This window comes from Chiloscyllium plagiosum, unplaced genomic scaffold (assembly GCF_037043375.1).
Source record: "Chiloscyllium plagiosum isolate Xiang-an unplaced genomic scaffold, Cpla_swu_hap1 HiC_scaffold_18, whole genome shotgun sequence".
Taxonomy (NCBI): Eukaryota; Metazoa; Chordata; class Chondrichthyes; order Orectolobiformes; family Hemiscylliidae; genus Chiloscyllium; species Chiloscyllium plagiosum.
This window is the reverse complement of record NW_028270156.1, coordinates 42228243-42253475: the sequence shown is the minus strand read 5'-3', so window position 1 is coordinate 42253475 and position 25233 is coordinate 42228243. Positions and strand designations below refer to the sequence as shown.

The window sequence follows — 25233 nt, the reverse complement described above, 5'->3', positions numbered from 1 at the left end:
CTGTTCCACCCTCCTCTCCGATCTATCACCATTACCCCCAACTTCATCTACCTATTGCATTCTCAGCTATCTTCCCCCCAGCCCCACCCTCTCCCATTTATCTCTCAGCCCCGCGAGTCACCCCTTCATTCCTGATGAACAGCTTACGCTCGAAGCGTCGATTCTCCTGCTCCTCGGATGCTGCCTGACCAGCTGTGCTTTACCAGCACCACACTCTTCAATATTGGTGAACAGAACTGCACAGAGTACTCTAGCTGTGGCCTAACTAATGTTATATACAGTTCCATCATAAACTCTTTGATCTTGTCTTCAATATCTTGACTAAAAATGGCAAGTATTCCATATGCCTTGGTAACCACCTTATTTACCTGTCCAGCTGCCATCAAAGATTGATGGAGATGCACACCAAGGTTCCTCTGATCCTCTGTACTTCCTGATAAACTAGCATTCAATATGTAGAGAGGTATGGAGGGTTAGTCTTCTGAGTTGGAGAAATGTTCCTTATGGCTGAGGTAGTTAGATTCTTGATCAGAAGGGAAATCAAGGGTTATGGAGAAGGGGCAGAAAAGTTCATGTGAGGAGTGTATTGGATCATCCATTACCCCATTGAATGGTAAAGCAGGCTACTCCTGTTTCTATTTCTTATGGACTCAAAGGCTAAATGGGTTGCGACTCTGCTGACTGGAGTTTAGAAGAATTTAGGTAATCTCATGGCAACACGTAAGATTCTTAAATACCTTGACAGGGTAAATGCTGAGAGGATGGTTCCCCTCATGTGAGAATCTAGGACTAGAGGGCATAGTGTCAGAAAAAGGGGTGCCAACTTAAGATTTAGATGAGGAAGAATTTATTCCCCCAGAGTGTCATGGGCTTTTGAACTCCTTGCTACAGGGTCCTTGTATATGTTTAAGGCTGAAATAGCTAGATTCTTGATCAGAAAGAGGATCAAGGAGAATCAGCCATGATCCTAATGAGTAGCAGAGCAAGCTCAAGGGGGTGAATGGCCTATTCTTGTTCTTATTTCTTATGGTCTATGGTCTCAATTGCATTACCTCCATGTAGATATTTAGTTACCTCTTCAAAATAATCAATCAAATTTGTTAGGCATGATCAATCTGAAGTTAGTCTGATGGTAAAATCAAGAGGTATTAATGCAAACCTGAACCATAACCCTACTCATCTCAGGTGAAACATTTTCCAAGGTTTTTACAAGAAGACTTGTGGTTTTAGAATGAAAGGTCTCATCAATTTATGATTGTATGAGAGATAGTAGCGTGTAGAACCATCACAACACACCATTATGGATGAGCCTACACAAATTGACAATGATTTCTGGACTACTGCTTGATTTTATGTCCGAACTCCAAAAATTGTTTTTTGTTTTCAGTGGAGTAATATCAGTGATTGCTGACAATTTTGCTGCCTTTGCCACAGCAAGATATGGGTCATTGACATTATTGTTAAACCCATTGTAATCTATACTGTAGGGATTCTATGATTCTACTGAAGGTCCAATGACATGTTTCCTTTCTGTAAGATAGAGAGGAACTAGAGGATATGAAATATCTAAAATATCACACATCGAGCAATAAACTCTTGGATAACTAGAGCAAGGATGTTATCTCTGGAGACCTGTACAATGTTTCTCTCTTCATCTGTTTCATTTATGTTGATTATCTGGTCATCATCACATAGTTGTTGAAGATTGTTGTGAACAAGTTGACAGCTGCAATTCCTTTATCTCAGAAGTACATCATCAAAATCCTGATGCTGTCAAGAAAATTCTCAACCAGCAAAAGCAGAAACTGTAGAAAGTAAATTATTCTATTTCCCAGTTAATAAACCAATATTTATTTAAATGAATGTCCATCTACTGTTCTGTGATGAATTCTTACCACAGTCATTGTTGTGTAAAATCCATCAGATAGATTTGCTGCCATCATCCTCTTTGCTGATAAGCACGTATAGGGCCTATTTATTCTGATATGGTAGAGGAAAACCTCTAGGAGTGCAACAATTATCTGAAACGCCACACTGTTTATTGCATAACAACAGCTAGGTACAATGTAACCAAGTTACATTGGAATGATAGGTATGGGAAATGACAATGTTAGGTTTTATTTCTTCAAGATCCAAAGCTTGTTCCCTTATCCTAGGCAATGTCACATACTGGTATCTGGTGGTGTTTAATGCATCCCTCAGCATTAACCCTTACACAGTGATGTAACATTAACAACAGTTCATGAGGCCAATATATAAAAAGGCAAAAAAAGATTGTTTTTGTTTTTGGCAATGTTATTTATTGATCACGTCACATCAGACGTTACAGTTTGCACCCTAGACTTTACAAGCCTGAGTGTGCTTTAATTGTTATTTACTGAGCTGCAGTTCATTTGCCGATTACCAATCGAGTACGTCATTCACTTTCAACCAGTCCCAGTCGCTGACATGACGCTTCCAAGGCGATTTTATTGAGACCTTGAATACGCAGTGACAGAATGAGCTTTACTGTACTGTGAAGCCTTTACCTTTGCGATTTTTTTTAACAGTCTGGCTTGTTTTCCTTTTCTCTCGGGGAATGATGTCATTTAAAATAGCAGCCCTTCACATCACTGCCATCCAGGGATCCTGCAACTGCGCGTAGGGGGTGGTGAAAAAGGTCAAACGTTTGCTTTGAAAGCAGAGGAAATATGGATCGAGTTGCTGATTGCGTTATGAGCAATGAAGCAAGGAATGAATGGAAGAGTAACTCTACAGAAGACGAATGTAATCTGTTCAAGACCTGCTTGGTTTGCAAATTGGAGTTTACAAATCGTGAGCCCAGATTGCTGCCTTGTCTCCATTCGTTCTGTAGAGATTGTGTGCCGACTCGGAACCGCAGCTTCTGCCCCAGCCCTACCACCTCAGCCTACCAGGAGAGGAGCAGCGAAGAAGGTAACGAGTTAAAGACAACCGGTGTTAACTCTAGGGAGTCCTATGAGATATACCCACACCTGCCCGCCCATGTTCAGAGATGTGTAAATAAGGTTCAGTTTTACTTGATCATCTGTTTTCGATTTTTCACGGAAATGAGTAGGTTTATACCGAGACAAACTTATACTTCAAAACGGATTTGACTTTGCCCAGTAGCTTGTAATTTGAATAAACTAAAAACATTGGTGTTAAACCGTTTGTGTTATCTATGTCATATGCAATGATCCTTATTGCAGACAGTGCTTTAATATAATTTATTATTCATATTGCAAACTTTTTTTCTGGCCTTGAATGAAATGGCAATGCCACTAGGGCTTCGCACCTGCTCAGCGAGATCTTCCTGATCAAAGATAAATTCAAGAATTTCGTTCATGCTTATCATACCATCTACATGGTTCAAGCCAGTTACGTTTAAGAATACTTTTTGAACAAGTGATTTGCATACACGAAAAACTAGAATAAACTGAACAGAATGTCATTACATGTCTCTGGGTGAATCTACACATTTGAAATGTTACACTAAAATTTGTCTCCGGGGGTAAAATTTGGTCAAAAATGCTTGAGCTCTAAGAAATCATATTATTATAAACATGGAAGAAAACTTATTGCTTGCAATCAGATTTGTTAAAGCTTCCAATTTTTTTAGATCTTGTTCCCTCTTACGTAATGGGGTCAGGGTGGATTCAGAATAAAACAGCCTTGACTATAGATTGTTATATCCAAGTGTATATTCCAGTTCTAAATTAGAATGCATGTAACAATAAAGGATGGCATAAAAGGTTACTGTGAATACATCATCTAGTAAAGTGACTCATGAGATTTAATATGTTCATCAACAGAATTGTGCAAGGGTATGATTACAGTGAATTTTTAAATAATGAATATAAATAACCTAAGTGGGAATTGAGAAAAAAAAAATTCCATTGCAGTACATTATGTTTCCAAATGACCAACATGGCAATGTGGAATTTTTAAAGTAAGCTGTTTCAAGAACTGGTGCACTGGAACTCCCAAGTGAAAAGATAACGCCTCCCTGAAGCTTCTGAGAAAAGCATGTAAAAATAGGTGTAATTTATTTATTAAAAGATATGTACTTGTTTGACTATGAAGTAGTCAATAGGTACATGACTGACCTACTTATTTTGTAACAGTAAACAAACTAATACAACTTTTGAGGGAGGAAAAGTCAGCTTAAATTATTATATGGGTATTTAGTGCATGTCATGAGACAGTGTAAAACAAAGCATAGCTATTTAACCCTGTAACCATACTCCTGTTTCAATAAGATCATGGCCAATCTGACTGTTGTCTCCATTTCACTTTCCTGAATGTCTCCCAAACTCTTGACTCCCTTATAAATCAAAGATTTGTCTAACTCAGCCTTGAACATATACAATGATGCAGTCTCCATTGCTGTCTGTGAAAATTAGTTCCAACTATTTATGATTCTTTGAGAAAAGAAAGTCATCCTTACCTTGCTCTTGATTTTATCATCATCATGATCATTGGTGGTCTATCACAAAGTTAACTCTCTTCCACTCTCAGGGTGAGTCCATAGGTGGCTGTACAGACTGATGTGGCTACTGCTGCCTCAGTTGGGGCAGAAGGCGATTGTGGGTGAGGTGCTTTGTGGCAGTGCGCTCCTTTTGTTGTTCTTGTCTCCAGGTACTCGATGCCTTCCTAGATTCTCCACCTCCACTTTGGACAGTTTTGGGTCAATGATTCCCAGATGTTTGTGGGAATTCCGCACTTAGTCAGTGAGGCCTTGAGGGTATCACTGAAGCGCTTCCTCTGTCCACCTGGGGTTTACCTGCCATTTCAAAGCTGGGATTAGAGCACCTGCAGGCAGTCTCTTGTGTTGGTCATGCAGGCGATGTGCCCAGGACATCAAAGCCAATCAAGGGTGGGCAATGCCTGGATACTTGGGATGTTGGCCTGTTTGATGACAGTGCTGTTGGTGTGTCTTCTTTTCCCCAGCGGATTCACAGGATCTTGTGCAGACAGTACTGTTACAGTGCCTTGAGGTGTTTGCTGTAGACCGTCCACATCTCATAGCCACATAGGAGGGTGGGAACCACCACAGCTCCATAAACCAAGATCTTGGTGTCAGATCTGATGTTGTTGTCCTCGAACACCCTTTTCCGCAGACAGCCAAAGGCTGTGCTAGCACACTGGAAGCAGTGCTGGATCTCTTCACCGATGGTACACTCCCAAGGTATTGGAAGTGGTCAGTGTTCTCTAAGGCCTCCTTGTGGACCTTGATGATTGGTGGTTTACTCCACAATGCCAGGCCAGGTTTGTGGAGGACTTTCATCTTGTAGATGTTCAGGGTGAGACCTATGCTCTCATATGCCTCTGTAAAGATGCGGATGATGTCTGGAGTACATCCTCTGAGATTGCACATATGCAAGCATCCTCTTCTTACTGCAGCTCAGTGACACAGATTTAGGGTGACTTTGGTTTTGGCTTAAAGGCAGCAGAGATTCAATAATTTCCAGCAGGTTGTGTAAGTTAGCTGCACTTCAACGGGGAACTTGTCGATGGTGAGGTGAAGCATTGCAGTGAGGTAGATCGTGTTAGGGCAATGACGCAGCCTGGTTTAACACCGGTTCAAATGGGGAATGTGCCAGAGTTAGAGTCATTTGTCATTTCTACAACTTCCGTATCATCATGGAACAGGCAAAGGATGGTGACAAACTTCATGGTGCATCCAAAGTGGAGAATGATGCTCCCAAAGTGCTTCCCGACCGACAATGTCAAAGGCCTTTGTAAGGTTGAAGAAGGACATGTACAAGGGTAGATTCTTTTCTCTGCATTTCTGCTGCAGCTCTCATGCACTAAAAATCATGTCTATTGTGCCCCTCCTTAGTTGAAAGCCACACTGCAATTCTGGGACGAGACTGTTGAGGATGACCTTGGCGATGACTTTTCCAACAGTTGACAACAGGGGGGTGGGAATTCCCCTGTAGTTACCATAATTGGAATTATTCCCTTTTTTAAAAATTCTCCTTTCAGATAAGGAGGTCAAGGGCATGTAACTGCAGCAGGAGCTCTTTGTGTATATCATGGTTGTCAGCCATTCACTGGGCCTCCAGTGCTTTCTCTACCCATCACCTGTTCTTTAGTTATGGGTTTGTTGTTGGGCCTTTGCCTTCAGTTGCCTGAAGGCCTGCCTTCTCTCTTCTGAGTGCAGTTGTTATTTTACACCTTGAAATGCCACATGCTTCTAGCTTAATCATTCTTGGACCTCCTGATTATTCTCATCAAGCCAGTCTTGGTGTTTCCTAGTTGAGTGGTTGACTGAGTTTTTGCAGGCATTGATGATGGTATTCAGAGGCTTGTGGGATCCTGTGACTAGGTGTCACTGAGGGTCACTAGCTTTGTGGAGAGGAGTTGATTGTGTGAGGCTGTGTTTTCTGGACCTTTGAGCGTGTTAATGTTGAATTTTTGTAGCACTGCTTCTTTCTCTCCTGCAGTGGGGCTATATTTTGATTGTGGCTTGGATCAGGCATTGATCTGTCCAGCAGTCATTGGCTCCTGTCATGGCCCAAGTGATCTTAACATCTTTCTGATCCCTCACTCTGACGACGTAGTCAAGAAAGTGCCAGTGTTTGGAGCACAGGTGTTGTCTTATATTTGTCCCTTTGGCAGAACAGCATGTTGGTGATAAGGAGGTTCACAGCATTTGGTTTGGTGAAGGGCACCATGAGAGTTTTGATTCCTTACCCCCTCTTTTCTGATTACGTTGCCTGAAAGATTTGCACTTTTGCTGACTCTGGTATTGAAGTTGCTGAGGATGATTAGTTTGTAGGGACCCATGGTAGAGATTGGTCACCGCTGGAGTAGAATTGCTCTTTTTCCTCAGTTGCTTGATCAAGTGTTGGTGCATATGCAATGAATACTGTGACATACTACTTCCAAGCAAGGATGAATCGGAATGTCATGAGGAGTTTCCTTATTCCACAGGTGGAGTCTTTGAGTTGGTCCACCAACCTTATTTTAATTTGCATCGTTCGCAAGAAAGTGTTTGTAGTTCAGAGTTAAGGATCAGCTTTTCATGCATTCAGGTTTTCTGAGCTGTCTGCTACAACTTTATTAATTAGCATATTTAACATAATAAAACCTTTCAAGGCTCTTCGAGCATTACAAAACAAAATATAACATCAAGCATATAAGGAGACATGTAGATGGATGACCAAAAGCTTGGTCAAAGATGTGTGTTTTTAATAAGTGTCTTAAAGAGCACTATTTCAAGGGACAGAGATATTCTACATCATGCATAACAGAATTGAATAGCAAAAGTACAAATCTGCTCATCAATCACTGGACTAACACAAACGGAACAACCCATTTTGATTTATTGGATTCTAACAGTGACATGAATTGTGTACAATGAATCATACAGTTTTTATTTTGAATGCTTATTGATTTTTATGAATAATTATTCAAATGGGACTTTGAAACCTCAAATGGCAGTCTAAAAGGATTTACTCACTATGCAGATTGAAGATGTATAAAATGCCATCAATGATATAAAAATTAGTTGCTGGAAATTCTCTGTCATCTGCACTTCTGCTGTGCCATTTGTGCCTTTTTTAAATAGAGGCTGTTTAAGATTGTTTAAATGTCGATTCTTTTTATGGTTTCGGTCATCCTCAGAATGGCTGTCTCATTTAAATTTTGTAAACCTGGAGTGTTTCAGTCTGTACTTGCACTGTAACCACTGTGGTGTTTTGCTTGCTGGTTCATTGACAGCCTTCAGTCATTTTGCACAAGTATGATGTCTGAGGATCTTTGGTGAATTTCTGCAGTGCATCTTTTGGTAATGCACACTGCTGCGACTGAGTGTCGGTGCTGTAGGGAGTGAATGCTTGTGGATGTAGTGCCAATCAAGTGGGCTGCTTTATCCTGGATAATGTCAAGCTTCTTGAGTGTTATTGGGGCTGCACTCATCCAGGCAAGTAGGGAGTATTCCATCACACTCTTGACTTGTGCCTTGTAAATTGTGGACAGGCATTGAGAAATCAGGAGTGACTCGCTGCAGTATTCTGACCTGCTCTTGTAGCAACCGTGTTTATGTGGTAAGTCCAGTTGAGTTTCTGGTCAATGATAACCCCCAGGATGTTTGATAGTGGGGGATTCAGTGATGGTAACACCATTGAAAGTCAAGGGGCATTGGTTAGATTGTCTGTTATTGGTGATGGTCATAGACTGGCATTTGTGTGGTGCAAATGTTACTTGCCACTTGTCAGTCCAAGCCTGGATATTATCCAGATCTTGCTGCATTTGAACGTAGATTGCTTCAGTATCTGAGAAGTTGCAAATGGTGCTGAACATTCTGTGCAATCATTGGCGAACATCTCCACTTCTGACCTTATGATGGCGAGACGGTCACTGATGAAACAGCTGAAGATAGTTGGGCCTAGGACACTACTCCGAGGTACTCCTGCAGAGGTGTCCTGGAGCTGAGATGACTGACCTACAACAACCACAACAATCTTCCTATGAGTCAGGTTTGTCTCCAACCACCAGAGGGTTTGCCCCATAATAGCATTGATTCCAGTTTTGCTTGTGCTCGTGTCACTCTCTCCTTCAATGTTCACAAGTTTAATTTCATATTTATTAAAATATATTGAGCTGTAAATTACTGTCAAAATCATGAGGCTAGCAACATAGTTTGTATGCAGATGTCACAGCAACTTCAGATGAAGGAAGACGTAAGGTTAATGGCAGAATCTGAAAAGTTGTCGGATATACAGTGACAACTGCTTTTGCAAAAATGGCATTTTTTTTGTCTGTCTTAAAATTGATAGGCATTGGAACACAGGAAGTTGCTGTATTTGTATGGTTGTTACAAATTAAAAGCACATCAGATAGTTGTCTTTTCCATTTCAATCTCTTTCATAAAAGTGTTAATTGTTATAAATGCACTTCACTTTTATTTTTAATAATGTCAAGTACTAGGAGGGCATAGTTTTAAGGTGAGCAGGGAAAAGTTTAAAGGACATGCATGAGGAAAAGTTTTTTAGACAGGATGGTAGGTGCCTGTCATGCACAGGAGATGATAGAAGCAGATAATCTACGTTTAAGAGACATTTAGACACCTGAACAGGTAGGGAATAGAGAGATATTGAGCATGTACTGGCAGTTAGGATTAGTTTAGAATAGCATCATGGTTGGCACAGATATGGTGGGTCGAAAGACTTGTTCTTGTAGTGTACTGTTCTATGACTATCCACTTATCCATGACTCCTAATTTTATATACTCCTATCAGGTCACCCTTCAGCCTCTGACTCTTTTGAACAATCCAAGTTTGTTCAAATTCTCTTATAGCTAACTCACTGTAATCCAGGCAACATCCTGGTAAACCTCTTTTGCACCCTCTTCAAAGCCTCCACATCCTTCCTGTAGGAGAAAGTGAGGACTGCAGATGCTGGAGATCAGAGCTGAAAAATGTGTTGCTGGAAAAGCCCGAAGAAGGGCATGCCCGAAACGTCAATTTTGCTGCCTGACCTGTGCTTTTCCAGCAACACATTTTTCACATCCTTCCTGTAGTGTGGCAGATAGCACTGCACGTAACACTTCAAATATGGCCTAACTATACAGCTGCAACATGACTTGCCAACTTCTATACTCAATACTCTAATTTAAATTTAATATCACTTGGGGACTTAAGTTTTGAAGGATTGTAGAAAATGGATTTAATTCACATTTAGTGGAAATATCTGAAGTGGGTTCTTTAAGTCAATTGTTGAAAGTTCATTGTGGACATTGGAGATTTTGTATAACAAGACTTTCTAGAATTTACTGCCACTGGGTCTGAGTCCTAGAACTGTCTCCTTAATGGTAATCTAAGTCTACGTTAGCACATGAATTGCAGCAGTTCAAGAAGGCAGCTCGCCACTACCTTCTCATGGGCAATGAGAAGAAAGCGACACCAATAAATGCTGGCCCACATTCCACGCATTAATTTTTTTAAAATCTCATGGCTAGGGATAACTGCCTTCTGGGCAGTTCTGAAATGACTGGCATGAGGAGGTTCTATTTGTATTTGATTCAGTTGAAGGGAAGCCTGCTTGGAAGTAACTGAGTTGCAGAGAAACCTGCTAATAACAAGCTGCCCACCTGATGACCGTCATTTCTGCAATAAAGACTTCTGTTCTTAAACATATCAAGGTTGCATTTCCTGAGCACACTGTCTGCAAGAGTTCACATGCAATCTTGCATGATTAATGATGACCATACCCGTCAGAACATTCCATGCTTTATTTATGAAATTTCTTTCTTGGACAATCAACAATTTATTTTCATGAACAAACCTGTTTCATAAATAATTGTTTAAAAAAACTGACATGGATAAGGTATTTAATTGGTCATCTTGGTATCTGCACCTTCTGTTGTGACTCATGGAGTATTTGAACTAGAATGGTGTGGCACTCTTCTATCCTCTGTTCTAACGATCTTCCTGGAATGTTAAATTAACACGTATGAAGCTTCATCCCTTCAGGTTTTTATTCTTGCTTATTCCATAATAGAATTAAGTTTAAATCTATGTTTAGTTTATATTTTTCCTTTCTCTTTAGTCCTATTATCCTTTCCCTCTCTTTATTTCTCTTTTCTTGACCCTGATTTTAAATTCACCTACTTAAATACCTTTCTTCCCCTCAGTTCTTGAAATCCTCAATCTGATTGGTTAAGGAGATACACAATTGCTTGAGAGGCCTCAGAGGTTCTGTTTCTATTGCTGTCCCATTATCAAAGTTTCTACTTAAAGTTGAAATTAGGAAGCACGTATTCTACACAAGAAGTCATGGAAATCTGGAAGCCCCTTCCCTAAAAGGCTGAGAGCACTGGGTCAATTGAAAATGTCAAAATTAAAATCCACAGATTTGTAGGGACTATTTCCCTCCTGTGTGTGTGTGTATATATATACACTCTCTTCTTTCTGCTCACAGATGCTGCCAGATTTTCTGATTTTCTCCAGTACTTTTCTGTTTTTAATTCAGGCCTCCAGCATCCACAATTCTTTTATTTTGTTTTAACTTTGGGATTATTCCTTTTCTACTGGATTGTCATTTGCAGAAATCGTTTTTTTTTGTATCTACCCAATGAAATTCCTTTATCTTAGACTGCTCAAATAGATCACTCTTCAACTAACTAAACTCCCGAGAATGAAAACAAAATGTATACAACCTATCTTTATTATTTAACTCTCTAAGCTTTTGAATCATTCTGGTTTCTGTGCTGTACTTCGTACAAGGGAAAGATATGTATTTTTTTGGTAGAGATTTGAGACCCAAACCTCTGCAGATTTGCTTCTTCCTCACCTTTTCTGTATCCAACCCCCATGATATCAAGGCTAACGTTTCATTAGCTATTTTGATTGTCTGTTGTACTTCAAGGAAAGAAGAAAATATTGCAAAAAATTAAGTTGTCATCCTGTTAAAACTTTAAAATCAGGAACAGAAGATGCCTTTTACCCACACTAGAAAATAAGTGTGTAAAAGAAAGATCATGGTTCTTTTGCTGAAAAATGGTTCTGTGTGGTCAGCTGATGTTTGTACCTTTCCCTAATTCGGCGAACTGAAAGTATAAGCAACTGTTTGTCTGTCTGTAAAGTGTTTCATAGCCAACTGAATCTTTGGATGAAAAACAAAGTTGACATCACCTGCATTTTCAACAGGGATCAGAATTGAGGGTCTGAGCTGATCATCCCATTTGCAGTCTAAGATTAGATTAGCTCATTTAATACTGTATTGAAACTTGGTCCTTTCTGGTTCATATGTACCAAATGTGTATTGATCTAAGTAGCCTTTCCCCAGACAGTGTTTAGATTATTTAAAAATAAATTGAGCGAAATGCCAGTTTGGTACATGGTTTGCTTAAAGATCTTTTCTGTTGAAAGAATGATCATATTTTTGGGATCCATATGTTGTATCCTTCTCAAACTTTTCCCACTCCCACCTATTATCTTTTCTGCCAATGGTATCCTTACACCATGTGACTCTACAGTGATTAACATGTTTGCAAATCTTTTAAGATGGAATACAAAATCTGTTGAGATGGAATACAAAATAGACCAGTAATTATCTTTCCTCTAATTCTCTCTCATTCCTTTTGGACATGTGCCTGTTTAATACATGGAGTAGAAAATCACCTTTTATACTGCACCAATTTTTAGCTCTTTTACAGAAGGAATGCAAGTGTTTGGAGCTCAATTTAACCTAGATTGTAAGACCTAGCTCAATTACAATCTTAGACTGTTTGAGAGAGCTAATCTAAACATTTACCAGTCCTGAATAGTTACAAGACACATTCAAGGAACAAATGTTTCTAGATTTTTTATTATCATAAGCACAGAATAAATAATTAATAAAAGCAATGTTTTTTTTGGTGGATCCCCTTCAGGATGCGAGTTTGTGACACTAGTTGACTGGGCACAGCTCTCCTGTTCTGTTGGCTGAAGTTCTTCTGTGTTTGGTCTTCCTTCTTGTGCAAGATTCTAAGAGGTCTTACTGGGGTGGATGTTGAGAAGATGTTCCCACTAGTAGGGGAATTTTCAAAACTAGGGGACAAGGTTTTAAATGAGTTTCTCCTTCTTTGTAATTCCTTTGCAAAGGAATTGCTTCTCTGAAATATCTGGAGTTCTCTACCCCAGACAACAGAGGAGGTTAGATCAGCAACAGTCACAAAATAGCAATAAAACCATAAACCAACTGCCTTACTTTTGTCCGAGGGCATATGATTTTCTTCCTGACAAAATATGTTCTCCATCCAACCACACTCAATCAGAATATAATTTAATTCCCCACTTGGCTTAATCAAGTCAGAATTATTAACGATTGCAAAGTAATTCCATTCTGCAGGACATTGGTGGAGAACGTATGTCTTCAAAAGTACTTTATCAATATTTTAGGAATATCTGACTACAGTTATAACCTATAGTAGAGCCAATGTTATTTGGAATAATAAATTCATATTTAGAAAAAAAATTCCTGCATTTTCCAAACACTGCATTTAAAATAATCTTGCACTTTTTGTTAAGTAATTAAAAATATTGTGGCATTTTGCTGTAAAGTCTTGACCTGGAAAGTGACTGTCCAGCATGAAGATTTTGCAAGGCAAAAAGTGACACCTGCCAATGTGGTGGGCACATGGGAGAAAGAGAGAGAGAGAGAGAGAGAGAGCAGTTCACAGCAACAAATGTTAACAAAGTGCTAAATGGGGAAGCTTTCTAGTTTTTGTTTCTTTATTTAAAATTATTCAAAGTGTGGTTATTTTTAATAATATTGGTTAGGACACTTCTTTTATTGAACACCTCTAGAGATACATTGAAAGTTTTTCTATACTTTATTTTCTTCCATGGAAATGCATCCAGGTAATTATTTCTTCACTGCTATAAGTGTTTTAAAAAATTGTACATAATCACATTTAAGAAAGCATAGTTTACTTTTTGTTCCAATGCTTTGAAACCTTTCAAAGTGAGATAAGGATGAGAAGTGATTGACGAATGAACATATTAACAAAAAAAAAACAATTTGGTCAACAGAAGAGTTTTCTCTAAAAAGGGTTGTAAAATTTATGTAAATTTGATTATATCTTCATGATCAAATCCAGTTTTAACAGAACGATCTTTAGTTTTGTAATTGATTCCTGAAGTTGAGACAGTCTTGGACCGAAATAAACATTATAAATTATCGACCTTTATTGTATTTTTAAAGTGAATTATATCATTATTAGAACATTGAATTGTTTTGAATCATTAGTTTTCAGCACCTGAATGCTCTCAGCTCAAGAGTAGCACATCATCCTTTTGCTGTGTGTCTGCAATGTATTTTAACACAACTTTATATCCGTACACTGCATTTTTCTGGATCTTTTTCCACATGGATTTTTTTTCTTTAAATTGATTCTAATTAAGATTGCCAAGGTTGTGGATTGAGAATTTCTTTGCTATGTTCCTGCTCTCTTGTTGACAATCTCCTCTTCATTTGTCACATCATCAATTTTGAGCTATTTTAGTTTATAGTTTCCCATGAGAATCATTAGAATTGGTGACTTTTGTTTTTAGTTGCCATTTTCTCCCCAAAATCTCCTCAAGGAAATAATTTTGCTGAAATTATTACCTGCATGAAATCTATGAAGACCAATTTGATCCAATTAAATTTTTTGCTTTTCTGTTCCTTAAATAAAAAGCTTTCATTTTCCCTTGCATTACTAGGGGACTAATATATCAAGTGAACACGAGATGCTGGAGATCAGAGTCAAGAGTGTAGTGCTGAAAAAGCACAGCAGGTCAGACAGCATTCAAGAAGCAGGAGAATCGACGTTTCGGGCAAGAGCCCTTCATCAGGCTCTTGCCCGAAAGGTTGATTCTCCTGCTCCTCAGATGCTGCCTGACCTGCTGTGCTTTTCCAGCACCACACTCTCGACTAAAAAATCAAATTGAATCTGAGTTGAGAAGTGCCTCCTTGTAGTGTAATGTGTCACCACAAATCAAATCAAAGCTCCTTCATTCATTGTCTTGTACCAGTGGAATTCGTAGGCAATGTTAGAGATTTTGAGATCTAATGGATTGAAATTAGTAATTGGTGAAAGGTAGTTTTGAAGAATCTGAAAATGAAAAGCTTATATAAGGCACTTGATTAGGAAATGAAGACACATGTCTCTGCTGGCCACATCTGAGGGAGATGCACCTAACCCCAGCTCCTCAAAAACCGGGTTAGGGAGCTGGAGCTGGAGCTGGATGAATTACAGATCATCTGGGAGGCTGAGGGGAAAATTGAGAGGATGTGCAGGGAGTTGGTCGTTCCTCAGGCGCAGGATAAGGACAGCTGGGTTACATAAGGGAACTGACAGACAAAGCATGGATCCTCTGTGGCTGTTCCCCTCAGCAATAAGTATACCATTTTGGATACTGCTGGTGGGGACAGCCTACCAGGTGAAAGCCATGGTTGTCCGGTCTCTGGCAATGAACCTGGCACTGTGGCTCAGAAGGGAAGGGGGGAGGATAGAAAAGCGCTAGTAGTAGGGGACTCAATAGTTAGACGGATTGACAGGAGATTTTGTGGTCAGGAACAGGACTCCCAGAAGGTATGTTGTCTCCCCGGTGGCAGGATCCAGGATGTCACTGATTGGGTTTACAAGATTCTGAAGGGGGAGGGTGAGCAGCCAGAAATCGTGGTACATATTGACACCAGTGACACAGATAGGAAAGGGATTGAGGATCTGAAAAGTGACTACAGAGTGCTAGGTTGGAAGCTGAAGAGCAGGATGAGTAGAGTAGTGTTATCAGGTTTGCTACTGCTGCCATGAGATAGTGAGGTGAGGAACAGGCAGAGAGTGTAGCTTAACATGTGGATGCGCAGCTGATGCAGGGGGGAGGGCTTCAGACCGTAGACTATTGGGATGCCTTCTAGAAAAGGTGGGATCTGTACATGAAGGAGATTTGCTCGTGTGGTTCGGGAGGGTTTAAACTAGTTTGGTGGGGGGGAGTGGGGGTTGGGAACCAGAGCTATATATCTGAGAGGGGGGTTAGTTGTAGATGGGGCAGTGACATGGTATAGTGAATCTATCAGGGGGGTTTTTCATGTGATAAAACAAAGGGATCGATTAAAGTGTGTCTGCTTTAATGCAAAGAGTGTCAGACATAAGAGGGATGAACTTAGAACATGGATCAGTACTTGGGACTATGATGTTGTGACCGTATCGGAGATGTGGGTTTTACAGGGGCAGGAATGGTTGCTAGATGTTCCAAGGTTTAGAACATCTAAAAAGAACGGGGGAGAAAGAGGAGGGGGTGTAGCATTGCTAATCCGAGAGTACGTCACAGCTACAGAAACAAAGGTTGTCAAGAAAGGTTTGTCTACTGAGTCAGTATGGGTGGAAGTTAGAAACAGCAAGGGAACAGCCACCTCATTGGGGGTTTCTACAGATGCCCTAATATCATTAGGGAGATCGAAGAACTCAGAACTCATAGGCTGGCAGATTTTGGAAAAGTGCAGATGTAGCAGGATTGTTGTTATGGGTGACTTCAACTTTCCCAATATTGACTGGAACCTCCCTAGTGCAGATGGTTTGGATGAAGCCATTTTTATCAGGTGTGTTCAGGGGGGCTTCCTTACTCAGTATGTAGACAGGCCGACGAGGGGAGAGGCCATTTTGGATTTGGTGCTCGGCAATGAGCCAGGACAGGTGACAGATCTCGCAGTGGGAGAACACTTTGGTGACAGTGACCACAACTGCGTCACATTTACCATAGCCATGGAGAGGGAAAGGAACAGTTACCATGGGAAGATATTTAATTAGAGAAAAGGAAATTATGACACTATCAGACAGGAATTGGGAAGTACAGATTGGGAGCAATTGTTCCACGGAGAGGGCACGACAGACATGTGGAAACTATTTAAGGAGCACTTGTTGCGAGTGATGCATAAATTTGTTCCTCTGAGACAGGCAAGATGGGGTGAGATTAAGGAGCCTTAATGTCAAAAGGAAGAAGGCAGCTTATGTAAGGTGGAGGAAGCAAGGATCTAGCACAGCTTTAGAGGACTACAGGCTTACTAGAAGGAGCTCAAAAATGGACTGAGGAGAGCCAGGAGGGGGAACTAAAAAGACTTGGCAGGAAGGATTATGGAGAACCCAAAGGCATATTATTCACACGTGAGGAATAAGAGAATGATCAGGGAGAAGGTAGGGCCGGTCAGGGATAGTGTAGGGGAACTTACGCATGGAGACTGAGCAGATGGGGAAGCCCTAAATGAGTTTTTTTGCTTCGGCTTTCACAAAGGAAAGAGGCCTTGTTGTGAATGAGAATTTTGAGGAGCAGGAAAACAGGCTTGAACAGATCGAAATTGAGGAAGTTAATGTGCTGGGAAGTTTGGCAGTCCCCAGGGCCAGACCAGATTTATCCTTGGTTGCTCCGGGAAGCAAGAAAGGAAGTTGCTAAGCCACTGGCAAAGATCTTTGCTTTCTCACTCTCCATGGGAGTCATACCGGAGGATTGGAGGGAGGTGAATGTTGTTCCACTTTTCAAGAAGGGTAATGGGGAAATCCCTGGCAATTACAGACCAGCCAGTCTTATGTCTGAGGTCAGCAAGGTTTTGGAAATTCTGAGGGTTGGATTTATGACTATTTGGAAAAGCATAGCTTAGTTAAAAGCAGTCAGCCTGGCTTTGTGAGGGGCAGGTCATGCCTCACATCTTATTGAGTTCTTTGAGGAGGTGACGAGACAGGTTGAGCAGTGGATGCGGTTAATGTGGACTTCAGCAAGGCATTTGATAAGGTTCTGCATGGTAGGCTCATTCATAAAGTCAGAGGTTGGGGATATAGGGATATCTGAATTCAGAATTGGTTGGCTGACAGAAGGCAGAGAGTGGTTGTAGATAGAAAGTATTCTGCCTGGCGGTCAGTGGTGAATGGCGTCTCAGAGGGCTCTGTTCTTGGGCCTCTACTTTGTAGTTTTTATAAATGACTTGGATGAGGAGGTTGTGGGGTGGGTTAGTAAATTTGCTGATGACACAAAGATTGGAGGTGCCGTTTATTGTATCGAGGGCCGTTGCAGGCTGCAGTGTGACATTGACAAGATGCAGAGCTGGGCTGAGAAATGGCAGATGGAGTTCAACCTGGATAAGTGCGAAATGTATGCATTTTGGAAGGTCAAACTCGAATGCTGAATATAGGATTAAAGACAGGATTCTTGGCAGTGTGGAGGAACAGGAGAATCTTGGTGTTCAAGTGCACAGATTCCACAAAGTTGCCACCCAAGTGGATAGGGCTGTTAAGAAAGCATATGGTGTTTTGGCTTTCATTAACAGGAGGATCCAGTTTAAGAGCCATGAGGTTTTGCTGCAGCTCTACAAAACCCTGTGAGACCACACTTAGAATATTGTGTCCATTTCTGGTCACCTTATTATCGGAAAGGTGCAGAGGCTTTGGAGAGGGTGCAAAGAAGGTTTACCAGGATACTGCCTGGACTGGAGGGCTTGTCTTACAAAGAGAGGTTGACTAAGCTTGGACTTTTCTCTCTGGAGAGAAGGAGGAAGAGAGGTGACCTGATTGAGGTGTACAAGGTGATGAGAGGCATGGATAAAGTCAATAGACAATAGACAATAAGTGCAGGAAGGCCATTCTGCCCTTCGAGCCTGCACCACCGTTCAATATGATCATGGCTGATCATCCTTAATGAGTATCCTGTTCCTGCCTTATCTCCATAACCCTTGATTCCACAATCTTTGAGAGCTCTATCCAACTCTTTCTTAAATGAATCCAGAGACTGGGCCTCCATTGCCCTCTGGGGCAGAGCATTCCACACAGCCACCACTCTCTGGGTGAAGAAGTTTCTCCTCATCTCTGTCCTAAATGGTCTACCACGTATTTTTAAGCTGTGTCCTCTGGTTCGGCACTCACCCATCAGCGGAAACATGTTTCCTGCTGCCAGAGTGTCCTATCCTTTCATAATCTTATATGTCTCAATCAGATACCCTCTCAGTCTTCTAAACTCAAGGGTATACAAGCCCAGTCGCTCCAGTCTTTCAGCATAAGGTAGTCCCGCCATTCCAGGAATTGACCTCGTGAACCTACGCTGCACTCCTTCAATAGCCAGAATGTCTTTCCTCAAATTTGGAGACCAGAAATGCGCACAGTACTCCAGGTGTGGTCTTACCAGGGTCCTGTACAGCTGCAGAAGAACCTCTTCACTTCTTTACTCAATCCCTCTTGTTATGAAGGCCAGTATTCTATTAGCCTTCTTCACTACCTGCTGTACCTGCTTGCTTACCTTCATTGACAAGATCTGCCTTTCTGTTCCTGCCAAAGTGGGTAACCATACATTTATCCACATTAAACTGCATCTGCCATGCATCTGACCACTCACCTAACCTGTCCAGGTCACCCTCTAATCTCCTAACATCCTCCTCATATTTCACCCTGCCACCCAGCTTAGTATCATCGGCAAATTTGCTAATGTTATTACTAATGCCATCTTCTATATCATTAAGATATATTGTAAAAAGCTGCGGTTCCAGCACTGATCCCTGCGGTACCCCACTGGTCACTGCCTGCCATTCCGAAATGGAGCCGTTTATCACTACTCTTTGTTTCCTATCAGCCAACCAACTTTCAATCCAAGTTAGTACTTTGCCCCCAATACCATGCGCCCTAATTTTGCTCACTAACCTCCTATGTGGGACTTTATCAAAAGCTTTCTGAAAGTCCAGGTACACTACATCTACTGGATCTCCCTCGTCCATCTTCAGGGTTACATCCTCAAAAAATTCCAGAAGATTAGTCAAGCATGATTTCCCCTTCATAAATCCATGCTGACTCTGACCTATCCTGTTACTACTATCCAGATGTGTTGTAATTTCATCCTTTATAATAGACTCCAGCATCTTTCCCACCACTGAGGTCCGATTAACTGGTCTATAATTTCCTGCTTTCTCTCTCCCACCTTTCTTATAAATTGGTACAACATTAGCCACCCTCCAATCTGCAGGAACTGATCCCGAATCTATCGAACTCTGGAAAATAATCACCAACGCATCCACGATTTCTCGAGTCACTTCCTTCAGTACCCTGGGATGTAGACCATCAGGCCCCAGGGACTTATCAACCTTCAGACTTAACAGTCTCTCCAACACCAATTCCTGGCAAATACAAATTCCCTTAAGTGCAGGTCCTTCAGCCACTGTTACCTCAGAGAGTTTGCTTGTGTCTTCCCCAAGGAACACGGATCTGAAGCAACAAATCAGTTCTTCTGCCATTTCTTTGTTCCCTGTAATATATTGGAGGAGAAAGTGAGGTCTGCAGACGCTGGAGATCAAAGCTGAAACCTCCAACCACAGGGGATGAACTTGGACTTCACCAGTTTCTTCATCCCCCCTCCCCCCACCTTGTCTCAGCCGAATCCCTCCAGCCCGGCACCGCCTTCCTGACCTGCAGTCTTCTTCTTGACCTCTCCGCCTCCACCCTACTCCGACCTATCACCTTCACCTTGACCTCTTTCCACCTATCACATTTCCAACGCCCCTCCTCCAAGTCCCTCCTCCCTACCTTTTATCTTCTCCTGCTGAACACTCTCTGCTCATTCCTGAAGAAGGGCATGTGCCCGAAACGTCGAATCTTCTGTTCCCTAGATGCTGCCTGACCTGCTGTGCTGTTCCAGCAATAAAGTTTCAGCCCTGTAATATATTCCCCTGTTTCAGTCTTCAAGGGCCCAATTTTAGTCTTAACCATTTTTTTGCCTTTTACATACCTAAAAAAGCTTTTACTTATCCTCCTTTATATTTCTGGCCAGTTTACCTTCGTACCTCATTTTTTCTCTGCGTATTTCCTTCTTAGTAATCCTCTGTTGTTCTTTAAAAGCTTCCCAGTCCTCCATTTTCCCACTTATCTTTGCTATGTTATACTTTTTCTCTTTTAACTTTATATTTTTCTTAACTTCCCTCGTCAGCCATGGCATCCCTTGCCTCCTCCTAGGATCTTTCTTCCTTTTTTTGGAATGAACTGATCCTGCATCTTCTGCATTATACACAGAAATATCCGCCATTGTGCCTCCACTGTCATCCCCGCTAACGTATTGCACCATAGCCAGAGACATTTCCCCAGGGCAGGGTTGACTGCCACAAGAGGTCATAGTTTTAAGTTGTTAGGAGGAAGGCATAGAGGAGATGTCAGAAGTAGAGAGTTGTGAATACATGGAATGCATTCTGGATTAGTGGTGCTGGAAGAGCACAGCAGTTCAGGCAGCATCCTGAACATAAAATGACATTGCATAGAATGTGCGGTTGTTTCCTGCCAATTGCATTATTCCTGCTACATTTGCAATTCTTCAGAAAACAAAGTCATCCATTCTTGCATACGAGATGACCAAGGCTTATAAAGCAACAAGCATCTTCTATCACAAAAGGTCCTGGCAACAAAAATCTCAGAGCTTAATTTTCTCCAGGCCATCAGTCAATGACATTGGCCATTGACATGTCCTGCACCACCAATTTCTTTGGTCAGCAGAAACAAGAAGCATAAGTGAATCAGTCACAAAAAGGACCTGCTTAATACAGATCAAGGATTGAGTTGGACAATCCATTCGGTGGCTCACATCCTGACCTAAAATGTCTCAAGTAGCTACATGGCACATCAGGAGTGCAGTGAAACAAAATGCAGTTGTCTGGATGGATGGGCCTTCAGTAACACTCAAGATCAAAACCAAAAAACAAATTCTCCTCAATTGGCACTTCATTCTTTTATTTAAATTCACTTGCAGGACATGGACATTGCTGGCTGGGTCAGCATTATTTGCACATCTCCAGTTGTCTTGGAGAAACTGTGGTAAGCTGGCTTCTTGAATCACTGTAGTCTATGAGATGGACAATTTTCCACATTGTTCAGTAAATGCCAGTGTTGCAGCTGTACTGGAACAGTTTAGCTAGGGATGCAGTACAAGCTTTCAGTATTATTGCCAAAATGTAGTCAAGGCCTAAAGCCTCCAACCTTTTCTGAATATCATGTGGAGTGAATCAAATTGGCTGAAGACTGCCATCTATGATGCTGGGACCACTGGAGGAGACCGAGACAGATTCTATTTTTTTAAAATTCATTCACTGGATGATGGGCATTTATTAACCATCCCTAATTGCTTAGAAGGCAGTTAAGAGTCACCCACATTGCCATGGGTCTGGAGTCACATGTAGGCCTGACCAGGCAAGGATCACTGTTTCTTTCCCTAAACCAAATGGGTTTTTTCGACAATTGACAGTCATCATAAGACGCTTAATTCCAGATTTTCATTAAATTCAAATTCCACCATCTGCCGTTGCAAAATTTGAACTCAGGTCCCCAAAATACCTGGGGATCTGGATTAATAGTCTAGTGATAATATCACTCAGCCATCACCATTTCACACAGGCATAAAAAGCCAAGATAAAGCATATTATCTACAGAATGCATTGCAGAAACTGGTCATCACTTCATGGCCACTATTTTCCAAATGCTTCACCTTCAAGTTGACCAAAATCCTCTCTTTGACATAATTCTTCATTGTTGCTGGGCTAAAATACACCTCATGTGCATGTCCAGCAGTCGCTTAAATGTCCCTAATAACTTTGCTTCCACCACTGGCAATGCATTCCATGAGGTAAAAACAATGACTGCAGATGCTGGAAACCAGATTCTGGATTACTGATCTTAATTCTTCTTACTTTGAATCTGGTTTATAATTACACAATTATGTACAAACTGTGGAAATTAAATGCAGATATAACATTTACCACCTGGTATCAAAAAACAATTCTTGATCAAAAATGATTCATTACGAACATTCATCATTCAGAAAGTAGAGATTATTTCTCTTTTACCCAATTCTAATTCAGATTAACTTTATTTTTTTCAATAAAGCTCTTTCTGTCTATGAACAGTTTTCCAGCTACAAGCACATTTGCATTTTATCCGATGTAAAGGGCAAAAACAGTTAAAATCAACAATGCAGTAGCATGAAAGCTATATCTGTATTTTCTCAAACCACATTTAATGACAACTAAATTTGCTATTTAAACAAAGGAAAGCTAGTAAAGGATTTGATTTATTATTGTCACATGTACCTATGTACAGTGAAAAGTTTGGTTTTGCATGTAGTACAGTCAGATCATACCATACAAAGTGCAAAAGGGGATTAGAACAGTGAGGAATACAATGTTACAGCTGCAGAGAAGGTGCACAGAGAGCAAGATTATCATTAAATTTAAAATTTGAGCGGTCCACCAAGAAGTCTAATAACAGTCAGGAAGAAATTGCCTTGGAGTCTATTCATACATGTATATGAACCTTTATATTTTCTGCTCAACAGAAGAGAGTGGAAGAGAGTATAACTGGGGTGGGAAGAGTCTTTGATTATGTTGGTTCCTGAGGCAGTGGGAAGTATAGATTGAGTCAATGTTTGGAAGGCTGTTTTGCATTATGGACTGGGCTCACAACTCTCTAGTTTCTTCCAGTCTTGGGAAGGGCAATTGCTAAACCTGTGATGCATCCAGGCATAGATGCATGATAGAAAGCATCCTAAAAATTGCGAAGCGTCCTTATGGGCATGCTGAATTTCCTTAGCCTTCTGACGAAGTACAGATTTTGTCATGCTTTCTTGACCATTGCACTGAACTGTGATTTTTATATGTGCTTGAATGCATCCCTTCAGTAAAAGTGGAAAGCTGTCCAGGTATACCCAGTATATTAAATAAAGAAGACAAACTGTATCTGCCCTATCAGTTAGCTTTTAATTAAAGTGTTGGAAAGATTTCATAAACAGGACCATGATGTGGTTATTGGGCAAAAATGTTGAAGGCATTCCTCCAGAATTCTAAACATGGACATAGTAATGAATTCCAAACATGTCTTGGTCTTAATGGCACCAAGTCAACACTTGATCAAACATGGCAAGAGTCCTAGTAAAAGTGAAGTCATTGAAGAATGGGTGAAAATACTCCATGGGTAATAATCATGCCTATTATTTAGCATGATGATGCAGTTCTCGGTGACGCATCATCTCAGATCAGGTCATCACTGCAGCGGCTCCTTCCTTGCCATCCTGGTTCCATTTCCACTCTTTTAATGAGCTTCCCCTCTATTAAAAAGGTCAGAAGTGAGGTCAGTAATCCCCTTTTTATACCCCTTTTTTTTTCAAGGCTTTGCAACATTTGTGAATTCCTACATGTTTAAGTGAAATTGTTTCACTACAAATAATGTACAGGTTTCCTAATATCAACAAATATTATTGATTTTAGTGGCTGATGAGAATATAAGATAGCTTGTATAAATGAAAAGATGTTCAAAACCCATGTAAGAGAGTAGAGATTTAGACATTTTCTACATTCTATGCAATGTCATTTCATGTTCATGTTCACCATCTTGGTTGGTGTCTGGGTCCAAACGTCTTTTAAATAAACCTCCAGAGTACATTGAAATACCTTAGCTGGGAGGTTTTCTTTTGCAGTATCAAGTGGCAGAAGTCTCCATGAGAGATACTGTGAGTGATTTATAAGGTATATGATTTTGTTCTGGATTTTGTGATAGCAAAGTTAGTGCTGGACATGAGCAATATTATTCCCAGTAAGAAGGAAGTCACTGAAAGCTCTATTTTAGAAGGATAAATTCTTCCCATTCACCCCAACCCCCCACCTCACCATCCTGCTCATAGCCTGACAGCAGTCTACCCATAAAAGCTGCTGGAATTGCTCCTTTATCATGATCCTCTCCACTGCTGCACTAAAATAGTGGGAGCAATTGGATGATGATTTAAATTGTCATTTAATGATGATGTTTTGTTGTGCCTGTTAAATAGGAGAAAGGATGAAGTAGTGGGAAGGCTAAACACTGCATTTTATGAGCTTCTCTGCCTTCAAATATACCAACAAGGGAGCTATAAATCAAGCCCATATAGTATTCAAGTATATGGTTATGTCTGTCATTTAATGGCATGAGAAAAATTAATATCTTTTAGCAGTTTTTTTGGACCAGCAGTAGGAAAACAGCCACTGCACCACAGGAGCTCTAATAACTTGGATGGGAGACTGCTGGGAATGTCCAGTGCAGTAAGCTTAGTGCTCTTGTGGTGCACTGGTAATGTACCTAATACTCTGGACCAGAATGTTGGATTGAAGTATCACCTGCTCCAGAGATGTGTCAGAATAAGATTGAACACAATGAGCAAATATCTATAATTAAGACATTAGAACTGTTTTCATCCATTTCCTTTTAAGCCCCTTTTGAAAACCAAAGGTACTGGGAATTTGTTCCTCTTTCGTGCCATTCATTTTTTTATCATTGCTATTATTTTGCTTTTGTTTAATTATGATGAGTTCTAGTTTATGATTTAGTACTAGTTTCCTTCAGATGTTTGGCTACTATAAATACTGATCTAAAAAGTTACTCAGCATGTCAGCCATTTCCTTATTTTCACTTACATTACCAGTGGTGTCAATTTTTCTCCTCCTTTCTCTAAAAAAGACAATTGCAATATTTGTGGTAGATTCTGATGTCCTTAAAGTTTATTTTCATGCTCCTTTTTTTAATAACTCTTTGGTATTATTTATTCAACTTTTTATTGTTTTATTGGATCTGTGCTATTTTTATTTTTACCATTTTATTTTATTTTGTTTTATTTTACCTTTTACCTCTTTAGTTTCTGGGAGTATAAAGTGGTTCTGCATCTCTTTTTTTTAACACTTCCCACCGATCTTCTGTCATTTTTCCCATTAGCAGATTTGTTCCGTTCA

At 40.5% G+C, this 25233-nt stretch overlaps 1 protein-coding gene across 2 annotated transcripts in view; it reads left to right on the top strand.

Moving 5' to 3' along the window:
* Positions 1-2373: 2373 nt before the first annotated feature.
* trim66 (tripartite motif containing 66) overlaps positions 2374-25233 on the top strand; it is a 231161-nt gene continuing 208301 nt past the window's right edge. Inside the window, exon 1 of one of the 2 annotated variants that reach the window (XM_043705850.2) lies at positions 2374-2934. In XM_043705850.2, coding sequence (XP_043561785.1) covers positions 2691-2934 — 244 coding nt within the window. In that variant the 5' untranslated portion in view covers positions 2374-2690. The remainder of the gene's footprint in view (positions 2935-25233) is intronic. The other variant, XM_087996546.1, reaches the window with a different exon arrangement.